The sequence below is a fragment of the Balaenoptera borealis genome, assembly GCF_965194805.1.
Source record: "Balaenoptera borealis genome assembly, chromosome: 7".
Taxonomy (NCBI): domain Eukaryota; kingdom Metazoa; phylum Chordata; class Mammalia; order Artiodactyla; family Balaenopteridae; genus Balaenoptera; species Balaenoptera borealis.
In genome coordinates this window covers 102908787-102921296 of record NC_138864.1, presented here as the reverse complement: position 1 = coordinate 102921296, position 12510 = coordinate 102908787, and the positions used below count along the sequence as shown (strand labels likewise).

Here is a 12510-nt window from a genome sequence, read left to right as displayed (position 1 = left end):
CATCTAAAAGACTACAACCTTGAACCTCTGGCCACTAGGCAGCAATTCACTAAACATATCACAGTCCTCCAAAGGACGCATCTCCTAATTCTCAAATCTCTCCGTGGCTCTAGGAGTTGTACCCATATGGCCAGTCCAGTAAGGTCAGTGTTGGCTCTACATGAACCGTTACATCACTACAGACCTGGTTACTCAGACAATTTCATAGCCCCTGAGGTCAATGAAGCCTGTGTTTTCCATGGAAGAACAATGTTCCAAATATTCTTTGAATGACTGCTGCTTAACCTAAGGAATCTCAAACTGATGTTATTTCATTGTAGATTCCTGTTTCCTACTTTTAAACTCCCCTCATCCTCTCACCCAACGACTCCCCCAGAGTTGTTGGGTTTACAGATATGTCTTTGCAACCTCCTGCTTGCAGCAGCAAAGACCAACACAGAAATGTTTTTAAACATTTTATGATCATAGAGACCCTGACGCAAGGATTTTTCATTATAAAATCATCGTGGATCATTAAAGCCAATCTGCAGTTTTAAAAGCAAGAAGAATTTTTTTTGGAAACATAGCAATGAAGCATTTCAAACAAAAGGAACAATGTGAAGACAAGGCAGAAACAAAGACTGCCATCTTTGTTGGGCTAACTTTTCAGAACGGTAGAAGTTATTAATTTTTAAAAATGAGGCAATGAGTGAAATTAAAGGTAATTTATACAATGAATATTTTTCTTGCACTATGTCTCATGCCTTTTAAAAAACTTTTCTTTTTACCTTTTTCTTTTTCTTTTAAGTTAGTGTTTCTCATTCTGAAAGTAGTGTGACTAAGTAGAGGCCACAGTGAAATATAAAAGAAACATGGAAAGAATAACAAGTAATAGATGCACTTTCTACTCCAGTTTTAAAACTATTGATTTATATTTTTCATCACTTCTCCTAAGATAAATGAAAAACAGATTTTAAAAGTGTCCTTGAAGAATGAGAAGATTTTTAGTAGTCTAAGTCACTTGGTAGAGCACTACAATGACCACGGTGGTAAGATCCAAACTTTTTATTATATATCCCCTCATTTAAAAAGTAAGCATGGGGCTTCCCTGGTGGCACAGTAGTTAAGAATCCGCCTGCCAACGCAGGGGACACAGGTTCGAGCCCTGGTCTGGGAAGATGTCACACGCTGCAGAGCAACTAAGCCCGTGCGACACAACTACTGAGCCTACGTTCTAGAGCCCGCAAGCCACAACTACTGAGCCCATGTGCCACAACTACTGAAGCCCACACATCTAGAGCCCATGTTCCGCAACAAGAGAAGCCACTGCAATGAGAAGCCCGCACACCTCAACAAAGAGCAACCCCCGCTCCCAGCAACTAGAGAAAGCCCATATGCAGCAACAATGACCCAACGCAGCCAAAAATTTTAAATTAATTAATTTTTTAAAAAGTAAGCATGTTGGGCTTCCCTGGTGGTGCAGCGGTTGAGAATCTGCCTGCCAATGCAGGGGACACAGGTTCGAGCCCTGGTCTGGGAAGATCCCACATGCCGCAGAGCAACTGGGCCCGTGAGCCACAACTACTGAGCCTGCGCGTCTGGAGCTTGTGCTCCGCAACAAGAGAGGCCGCAACAGTGAGAGGCCCGCGCACTGCGATGAAGAGTGGCCCCCACTCGCCGCAACTAGAGAAAGCCCTCCCACAGAAACGAAGACCCAACACAGCCAAAAATTAAAAAAAATTTTTTTAAAAAGTAAGCATATTTCGTATACGTGTATGTATTACACATGTATAAATTTTATATACATCCTATTATGCTGATATAATTTATATACTAATATTATACTAACATAAAGTTTATATATGTCCTATTTACTGATATCATACTGATATAATAGAAATTTTTTAAATGCTGAGATTTAAAATATAGAAAAAGAAGCTCTAATTTTTCGCTTTGTTCAAAAGATTTTCCTATACTCCCTGGGATGAACTAGACTGGATTACAAAATTAGACGTTTCAAGGTTTTCTTTGCATCTTTAAAAAAAGTTAGAAGACGTAGAAGGCTTGGGTCCTTGAACTTTAATTTATTATCTGAAAATAATTCAGGTTTAATCTAGCAAGTTACTGTATGCATGTTTGAATCACTATATTTACGCTATTATGATGAAGTGTTTCCTGGTCTGAATAGCAATTATAGAAACAGAAAGCATTTGTTTATTATCTGATAAATTGGGCCCTAAATTATTTATTTAGTAAAATAATAACTCAAAGGAACGTTTTATCGGGTGTGTACTACTAGCCAGTCATAATTAGTTATTAATAAGGATCATAAGTAAGCTTTGCACAGGTATGGTAGATTGTTGTCATAGCCACTAGACTATACACTTCTTAAATTGTGCATCTTATAACCCTTTCTTTCCCCAGTGCACATAGCATCTTGTATATAGTAGGTGCTCATGAAAATGTCTGCATTATTATTTCTCTTCATCGCACTTGCTCATGCCCTTGAGCAACTAACCCTGTCTGTTTTACAGCAGGTTTGATGAGCCTGATGCCTGATGCTTTTGTCCGTAGCATGACAACGTCCACACACTGACTTTTGACAGTTGCTGAAGGAAATCTGCAAATGAACCACATTCTAACAAAGCTTTTAAAAATAAATAAATAAATAAGAACTTGGCCTTATTCAAGTGTTGATATCACCTTAACAATCTTTCTCCTCACCACACTCTTATTTCTCCTTCTTCCCTAACTCACCGACAATTTAGTAACCACAGATTGATTGTAATATAAGGGGTTGAAATGAAGGGGAGAGAGTGGAGAGAAAGTTGCTTTAAAAATGGAGTAACTGCCTCAGAATATTTATTTTCCCGAAGGAAAAAAAAATCCCCAGAAAGCTTTCCACCCAGGAAACATCTTAACTTACAAACTAGATCTATTATCTAGTTTGCGCCTAGACATGATCTATGGGTTTTTGGGGTTTTGTTTTTTTTTTTTTTTGGCGGGTGGGCGGTGTCAGTATAACTTACCTCTAGGGTTGTCTCCAATTCTAAGCCTGATTCAAAATTGGAGAAAAACAGTGGAGCCCAACACACCAAACTTCTGGAGTCCCTCACCCTCTCCACCTAAAAAAAAAAAAAAAAAAAAAAAAAGTCCCCGCTCTCTTTTTCACTCTCCATTTTTGGGATGACCTAGTTCTTCTGCAAGGAGAAAAAGTGGCCACTGGGGTGTGCCAGTGTGAGCAAAGGTACTATTCTTGATTTAAGATAAAGCAATGCCCGACCCAGCTGGCCTCCAATCATTTCATAACTTCTGGGGGACTCTGAATCTCGGTCCCCGGCCCGGAGCAAACAAGCCGCGGCAAGCCGACTGGCCAGGCAGAGAGATTGACAAAGAGGACCAGGCCCCGCGGCAACACTTCCCAAGCAGGGAAACCCAGGGGCGGGCTGGCCTGCAGTCTCCGGTTTATTCTCTGTGACTGGGACACAGCTGGCTTTGAATAAGGGCATTAAGTATACAGCACCATAGTTCGGTCTCGGGCCCAGACTCTGGTCGGTGGCACTCGGCCATTCGTCTCCGCCAGCCAGGCCCTCGCCCTGGTTCCTCGATAAAAGGGATGCCCACTAGCTCGCAGTCACACCTGTTGGGTGTTTCTCCACTCGGAGCCTCCGCCCCAGCAAACGCCTCCGGCCCGGGCGCGGAGCGGGTGCGGAGCGTGGGACCGGGTCGGGGAGGCAGGGCCGGGCCTTCCCCAGTGGACCCCTGCGGGACTCGGCGCGGAGGGCTGGGGCGGGGAGGAGGAGCTGCGAAGGCGGGAGAGGTCGACAGGGGCTGAGAGGGGCATGGGGAGGGCCGGGGGAAGGGGCGTCGCTGCTCACGTTACGCTTCTAGAACCTGCAGCAGAGGCGGCGGGGCTGCGCCGCGGAGGAGATGGGGTTTGCACCAGCCTCTGCATTTCTCCCCTCGGCCCCGGCGCCACTGCACCTCGCCGGGCCTCGGCGCCCGATAGGCCGCGCAGAGTGAGCGCGGGCGCTGGCCGGCGGCACCTCGCCCGGGACTGGAGGCGAGGGCGCGGCGGGGCCGCGGCGGGGGGACTCCGCGAGCCGGGCGGCCCGCGCGTCCCCCAATCGCAGCAGCTCCGGCCGCCGCCCGGCCGCGGCCGGGACGGAGCTACCCGCGCGCCCCCCGGGGGCCGGCAGCGTCCGGGAGGCGGCGCGGGGCTCGGGCCCTCGGCCCCGCAGCTCCGCGCACCCGGCAGCGGCGGCGGCAGCGGTGGCGCGGGCTCGGGCGCCCGGGCAGCCTCTGAGCCGATGGCTCGCAGGGACGCGGACGACGAGGGTCCCACGCGGAGGGGCGGCGCGGCGAGGCTTTCTGGGGCCCCCGGCGGGCGGGGAGGCGAGGCAGCCGTCAGCCGCCCCGAGCCGCTGTCCACTGCTGAAGCGCCGGCCGAGGGCGCCGCGCTGCCCGCCTGGATGCGCCTCTACTTCTACGGGATGCACGGGATCACCCTGGACGTGCTCCTGTCTGCGGCGCGTCGCTTCGTTCGCAGCCCCGACCTCCGGATGCTGGGCTTCTCCTCGCCCTACCACTGCCTTCTGCACTCGCTCACCCACTTTGCCCTGGAGAAGGTCTACCTGCAGCAGCGGCGCTGCCCCAGCGCCTTCGTCTTCAATTTCCTCCTCTACCCCTCGGCCCACGTGGGGCTGCAGACCCTGGCGGGCGCGTTGCTCAGCCAGGGCGGCGGGCCGGGGGGCGCAGCGACGCCGGGGGCGCTGGACCTGGCGCTGCAGTACGTGCTGGCGCTCTACCACTGCCAAGTGTTCCTGAAGCGCTTCCTGCGCTTGCGGTACCAGCGGCGGCGGCAACAGCAGCAGCAACAGCTGCTGCGGGGCGCGCCCCCCGCCCCTGCAGGCGCCCGGGTCCCTGCGGCAGCCGGCGGCCGGCGGCGGAGACCTCGCGGCCCCAGGGGCGCCGCGGTAGCCCCCAGCCAGGGGCTGCCGGACCTGCTCCGCTTTCTTTTCTTCGGAATGCACGGCTTTTTGGATGAAATCTTCTTCACATTCTTCTTTAACCTGCTGGGGCAGGGGGACGGGAAAAGCAGCGGCCACACGTCTCTCTGGTCCTTCTTTATGTACGGCAGCTGCAGTTTCGTGGTGGAAAAGCTCTACTTCCACCTCCACTACAGTCGGGGCTGGGGTACCTGGAAGCGAGTGCCCTTCTACGTGATCTTCATCTACGCGTGGGAGTTGTCCTGGGGTCTGGGACTCCGCACTTGGGGCGCTTGTTCCTGGGACTATTCTCACTATCCGCTCAATTTCATGGGCCTTATCACCCTGATGTATTTACCTGGTTGGATATTCCTTAGTGTGTACCAGGACCTACTTTCCAACGTGTTGTGGCAGGTGCAGTACGTACCAACTAACTAAGACCAAAAAAAAAAAAAAAAAAAAAACCCACAGTCACTGGATTTCCATGAATGAATGTGATTTATTTTTACACACTTAAAACGCGGTGAGGTTTTTTTGGTTTTGGTTTTGGTTTTTAGCCTTTTAATTTTTATACATTTTATTGAACTTTTTCAACCTGTTTTATTCGATATTTTAGTTTTTCTATTTGGAACTTATGCATAATACTACAATACTTTGAAATATTGCTGGAAACATAACTCAAAGTACTTAACTCCTGAATATTTTAAAACCCTCACTAGCCCAAACAGCAAAACCATCATACCTTAACATCGAAAAGCTGTAGAATTCACTTATTTGGGTGGGAGGATAGCCACTGATTTTTCTTTTTTCTTTTTTCTTTTTTTTTAAGTGAGGAAGTTCTTCAACTCAGAGACCAGTGATTTTTACAAGATTTGGTGAAATTTTCTGATTTAATGGTTTGTTTACTTTCTTTTTAATCCAAGGTCATTTTAATTCCTTGCCATATTTACCAATGACTGCTGAAACCCAGTCTTGTACTCCTGAGACTACAGTTAATAGCTCTTAAAGTGCCTCTGTCTAGCACACAAATGAAAAGAAACTGACAACTTTGAAATCACATCCTATGAATCAATTTTTAGATAAGAAATCTTTTCTAGCAACTCAGACAGGTAACACTGTGTTAAGATATTTGATCTCCATCCTGGGAATGATTGCTTTCCTATGTGGGTTAGCCTTAAACGCCAAGTGTGTTAACTTTAATCAGATCCTGTGTCATCTTTGGCTGTAAATTTTTGTCCCTGTGCAATAATGTAAAATGTTTACTTTACATGTGCAAGGGCCAAGCAAAATTACACCACCCTCAGTAGTGTTCTAACCATAAAGACTCTTTCCTACATGGGGCTTCAAGAGCAGAAACAGTTCCATGGAATAAAATGAACCGGAATATTCACCTTAATTACATTAGCCCTAATTGTTTTTGGAGAATACAGATATGTGTTTTCAGCCTATTTCTGCCATGGCTCAGTTGTAAACATTTTTCTGTTTTCTTTGGGGCCCATACAGATTTCTTGGGCCAAGCCCGATGTAGTAATGTGCATTATAAATCAATGATAGCTTTTTGGTGACTCGTTATGAATGTCTGGAAGCTTGGAAGAGATGGAAGTTAAAAGAGATGATGTAAACCATTTTAAGAAATCATATCTAATCAATTAATAATGTACTTTAAATTTGTTTGCTGTGTTTTCATTATATTTAGAAAAGACAAGTAGAACTGAGTATGGCTCATCCAAGGATGACTAATACCTTCTCAGTTTTCATTACAAAGAAAATTAGGAAAACTTATGGTGTACATAAATGAACATATATTCCTATTCAAATTATTAGCTTGCCTATGCTATAAAAAGGGACTTCTTTCTGTTTTCAAAAAAATGTTTGCTATGACAGTAAAAATGAACATGTATTTAGATTGAAGTCAGGCATAGCTCTAAGAATGTTATATTATTTTAATCTACAATCCGAGGTCGTGAACTAAATTATAAGTAATGCTATATGATAAATCCCACCTGTGAAATAGATCCTGTCGCACTGATGGTGTTAGCCAGTCAAAGACTGAGTAGAAAGCTAAAGTAAGCTAAATGTTTGCAGAGAGTAAAAGTATCACTTTGTGAAAAAGGTTTGTGAAAACCTGGGGAGAGAAAAAGTATAAGTATAGACACTAAAGTTAGATGCTGGACAAAATATTTGTAATTCAAATGTGTCACATGTGCATGAATCCGAGTTCAGTGTGGCACCTCTCCACACCACACATTCCTGTGAAGCCTTAACCAAATCCGTGGCTTCTGGAATACTTGCTAAATGTACGTATTCACACTGCTGTCATTCACATGCTGCTCCTCAACCCTGCTTAATCTGCTTACCAGCATTCTCGGGGTCAGAAATCCATCAGGAAGTAGGAAAGCTTGCTATTTTGTTTGTTTTGCTTTTAATGTTAATCCTATTTAAAGGAAAGGTCAAGATTTTTCATTCTTTCTATTCATTCAAGAAATAGTTATTGTGAACCTGCTATTTGTCTGGCGCTTGCCTGGACCCTGTGGAGACAGCAGTGACCCAACATAGACAAAATCTCTGTCCTGATAGAGCTCACAGTCTAGTGTTTTGATTTATATGAGATTATACTTGCAAGGCTACTGTTTCAGTAATAGGCAAGGCAAGGAGAGAGGCGGATGTTGTAAGGGCTCTCATCAGGCCTCTCCCTCAATCCATCCTCTCTAAAACAAAAGCCAATTAACAGTCCCCCTGCTAGTTCTACAAAGAGCTCGTTCATCTGTGTTCAGGAAGTGATTATCCTGTCTATTAACTCAGCACCTTGCTTTAGGGCTTCTCATTCTGTTGTTTACTCAACTTCTTAAAAGTAACATTTTGCTGCAACTTTGAACCTTTAAAGAAAAAGCAGGGAAAGGAAAGAATGATCAGGTCAATCAACTTTGTTACTCATTAGTAGTTCAGATATAGAAATGATAAGGCAATAAAATAATAGTTAATATTTAAGTAGTGCTTACCACGTGCCAAGAACTGTTCTGTTATCATATATGTATAACTGTAAGTGAATATATGTACATAGCCACATATATCCTAAATGAATATATATTATATATATATCTCAAGTATATATGTATTTAATTTTAAGTAATGTATATCTTAAGGTTCATATATGATATATATTAAGGATACATACATATCATATATGATATATATATACCTTAAGTGTATATATATACACATATATATGTACACAAACACATACACATATTTACTTAAACCTCTAACAACTTTCCTTTTACATGAGGACAATGAAACTGAAGCCCAAAGAGGTTAAGTAACTATCCAAGTCATACAGCTATTTATCAACAGATAGAATCCAAGTACACTGGACTCCAGTGTCTCTTCTTAACAGCATGGCTGTCATGCCTCTATCTACTGGCCACAGTGACTTTGAATCTTCTACGGATTTCACCTTACAATCTGTATTTCTCTTCTCTTGCACTATGACAAATGCAAGGGCAGCCGTATAAAAGCTAGATACTAGTAGCAAAGACTCTCTTTCACGTTGCCTTTTTATTCCATGGAAAATAACAAGGGCAGTAATACCAGGTTGCATAACTAACAATCAGCCTAGTTCTAATCCCCAGGTGGGTGATAGTCTTTATATTCAAGTGGTGCTCTGAAATAGAGTTCCTCATTTGAAGTCAGATGATCTTGAGTATAAGAATAATATATTGAAATGCAAGATACCTCATATCACAGGCTAGGAAAATACATATAATTACTGCTATACATTTAATATAGCACTCAGAATGGGCTTCACTGTAAGAGCTAAACAGCCCAAAAATTAAAATTAAAATTTTGCAGATATTTGTTGAGTTCAATTAAACACCTCAGAGTCTAAGAAAGTTCTTAACAGAAAAACATGAGAAAAAAAGTAATAAATATGGTTTTCACTCCATGTTTAACTTATACAGTGCTGAAATTTCTTACTAGAAGTGCTTTAAATTTTAAATCAATTCTATTTGGGCTTTCAATCTAAAGAGAAATGTTAAGTTTTTCATGTTATCAATGAATATAGACGTTCCTATGCTATACAAGGACTCCAACAAGGTTGATAATCCTTTCAGTATTTCACACATTTCACTGTACTTAACTTTAATATTTTATCATAAATATTTGACATTTTATGTCAAACACAGCTTAGAAAAATATGACATTCTTTGTTGTTTAAGAAACATCTAATTGGTTAATCCTATCCCTTTAAAAAAAAATAATAATTTCTACTGTTTTGAAATAGTCTCTGTTGGCATGATAGACCTGATTCTATTTAAGAAGGATGGTGAGGAAGAATTCTGGTAGACTGCTTTGGTTCTCTCTCCACTTCCAAAATACACAAAATCAGTATACTTGGAAAGGAAGTTATACTCATGATACAGACTTGGAGTGATAAATAAGTCATTGTATTGTAATATCTGAAGGCATTTTAATAAAATCAATGTTTGCTTATATTAAAAGGCATTAAAAACCCTTTACCTTTTAAATTAATTTTAAATATACTATCTCCAATATACTTTCCAACAATGCTTAATGGAACTAAGATTCTTTACTGAGGGAGAGTAAGAAGAAGCACACTTCCCTTCCCTCTATCAATCACGTGCCTCAGTTTATGCTGAAGGGAAAGATGGCAGTAAAAGATGGTTCTCTTCTGTTGCCAGTTTTTGGTTTTTTTTTTTCCTTTTTATTCTTAGACTTGGTACGAGAGGAACCAACAAAAACAGCACTTGTCTGTGTGGACCTCTATTCATTAGAACTGATCTCTTTCTAATTTTTAACACGGATACATGAAGCTATCACACAGGCAATGACTTCCAGTCGCTAGCAACCCAAATTATAAATTAACCTGTGATGTGTATAGAGAAATTTTTCCTTAGAGATTTTTTTCTTAATATAAAGAGAACGTAAATATGGAGACTTTTTTCTTTAATTTTTAAATTCTCTTTTCAGAAACGGTCAAACAAATGACTAGACAACTCCTAGAGAGAGAGAGAGAGAGAGAGAGAGAGGGAGAGAGGGGGGGAGAGTGAGAGAGACAGAGAGGCTGTTCTTTGATATACAGAAAAGTTTGATGTTCATCTTAACCTCTTAAAAATTGTGTTAGAATCCAAGTCACATGGATCAACTTTCCCATTTAGAAGAAAATATATCTTTACCATAATTAAGAAGAATTAAGGGTTGAAAGAAACCATGAAGATTAATAACATCCAGCCTTCCATCCAAGGCTGGAATTTCTTACATCTCTGACAGATGGTTTCTCAACTCAGCTTGGACTATTCAAGACAGTATTAATTGTGTTTTTCATGCAAAGACTAAATGAGGGGAAAGGTGTTAAAGCTGAGATGATAAACCCCACTGTCTATTCGTGAAGGAAGAAGGTTTCTCAAAGTTTCCAGGAGCTAATATATACTGGTCAGCCTGCTTGCGTATTGAAATGAAACACCTTTTAAGACACTCTTTTCTCTTTATTTAAAAGAAAAAAATCAGTATTTCATTCTTTCACCATGATGCTTATGGTCTACTTATCATATCTTTTCAAAGATGCTCCAATTCACTGAGTCTAAGCAATAGGACTTTGAGAGCTTTGAGTATAATTTAAATTACTTCAGAACAACAAACAAACAAATAAGCCAACATTGGCTGCAGGCATAGGAGTAAAAGATTAAATAGTAGGAACCCTGCTTGGGTCGTTGGAATCTCAACCTGGTTCAACCCAGGAAAAGCCTTTGGTGGCTGCTCAGGTCCACCTGTGGAATATTAGCTGGGGGAGTTTCATGGTAGCTTCCTTGGCAGACCTAAACAGCTTCATCAGGAAAGGAAGTGAGAAGACACAGGTATGACAGAAGCAATTAGCTAACCAGAAACGGTGAAAGATGCCATGGATCAACCCTCCCATCCAAAAAAAAATTATACTTACGATATTAAGGAGAGAACTAGACCAACTTTTGATGGGTTTCCAACAAATATTTATATTACATACAAGGTATTTTATTAACATATTATTTATAATCCATGCATGATGAAACTAAAAGTAGTCTCAAAGGATCTCAGTTTTGAAACTTTAAATATTTGAAAATAATATGGAGAGGAACATGCAGAAAGTTTATATCATATCATTTTGATTATGCACTAACTTCTAGGAACAAAAACTAAATTGAATATACGCCCTTGTACATTTCTGAAGGGGAACTATTTTAGTCTTAACCTTTTATTAGAAACAATGAAGGGACAGGAAGAAAAAATAAATAGAAGAGCTCCCCGGAGTACATCAGAACAAGGATTCAGATGCCAAGTACTTAAAAGCAAGAGTTTAACAAAATTTATCATTGTACTTACTTGTAATGATATTTTCAGCAAATAAAACAGAAACAAAAGAATAATAAAGGCAGAAGTAAAAGATACATTGAAAGGGAGAGTGTTCAATAGCCTTAGAGAGACCTTGCGTTATTTTTTCTTTGGCTAAAATAATTCACATTTATAAATATTATTCTAGGTCTTTATACCATGTAAGATTTGAATTACAAAGAAAACTTTATGTTCATGAAATACTGCACAGGTTAAGTTTGTTTGGGTACCAAAATGTACACTTTATTGTATCGATATTTATTTAACGAGATTTCTGAGTTTATTTTTTGTGAAATGATGTTATTGAACATGCTATAAAAGTTTTAATAATGTATCATTGATGTGTCTACCCAATGCACGGGTAAACAGTCTACAACTTATTGAAATCTAAAATCATGGAACTTTAGAGCTTGAGGAGGTAACGAATGTCATGATTCAACTCCCAGCCAAAAGAATAAGTTCTTCTAGATGATCTTTGACAGGTGTCCATCCATCCTTTTCTTGATCACTTCTGATAGAAATCTTTGTACTTATTCAGATCCCCCAGGCCAACTCATTTCTTTGTTATATACCTTGATAGCTAGAAAAGACCCCATCTGTAATTTCACTCATTGTCTCAAGTTTTTCATCCATAGATAAACAGAAGACCAAAGGTTTGAAGAAAGTTTCCAAATGTGTCTTAATTGACTTACTCCAGGCTAAATATCCAAGATCATTCAGCAATATATAATAAAATATACAGTGGTAAAACTATTACCTACTTTGATCTAGATGCTTTATTTCTACAAATGTAGAACAAAAGTAACCATTATGAGCTTTTTTAGCAGCTCAGTCACATCATTGTTTCAGTTGAATTTTCTACATCCCATAAGTCTGTCTCCTATAGACTCCTGTTAAGCCGGTGGTCCTCTTCATGGACCTGCACATTCTGATATAAGTAATTGGCCAGGATCTGCTCGTCACATACTCATTACCGGGCCTGAAAGTGAATTAGAGGGAAATGAAGGCAAATAGAGTGAAGAACAGAAAAGTTGCCGTTGAATTCACTCTTCACTTCTTTTGTTCCTACTATTTTCTAATTTCATCTTTTGGGAGCAGGCATATGTCATTCTCTGTGTCTTCTCAACACTTAGCAATGAACTTAGCACAGAGCAGGTGC

General features: G+C 41.3%; 1 protein-coding gene across 1 annotated transcript; it reads left to right on the top strand.

Moving 5' to 3' along the window:
• Positions 1 to 4289: 4289 nt before the first annotated feature.
• TMEM229A (transmembrane protein 229A) lies at positions 4290 to 12104 on the top strand (the record flags this gene model as incomplete). Its single annotated transcript, XM_082400119.1, has 1 exon — positions 4290 to 12104. The coding sequence occupies one exon, from the start codon at positions 4290 to 4292 to the stop codon at positions 5403 to 5405; it is 1116 nt and encodes a 371-aa protein (XP_082256245.1). The 3' UTR covers positions 5406 to 12104.
• Positions 12105 to 12510: the final 406 nt, after the last annotated feature.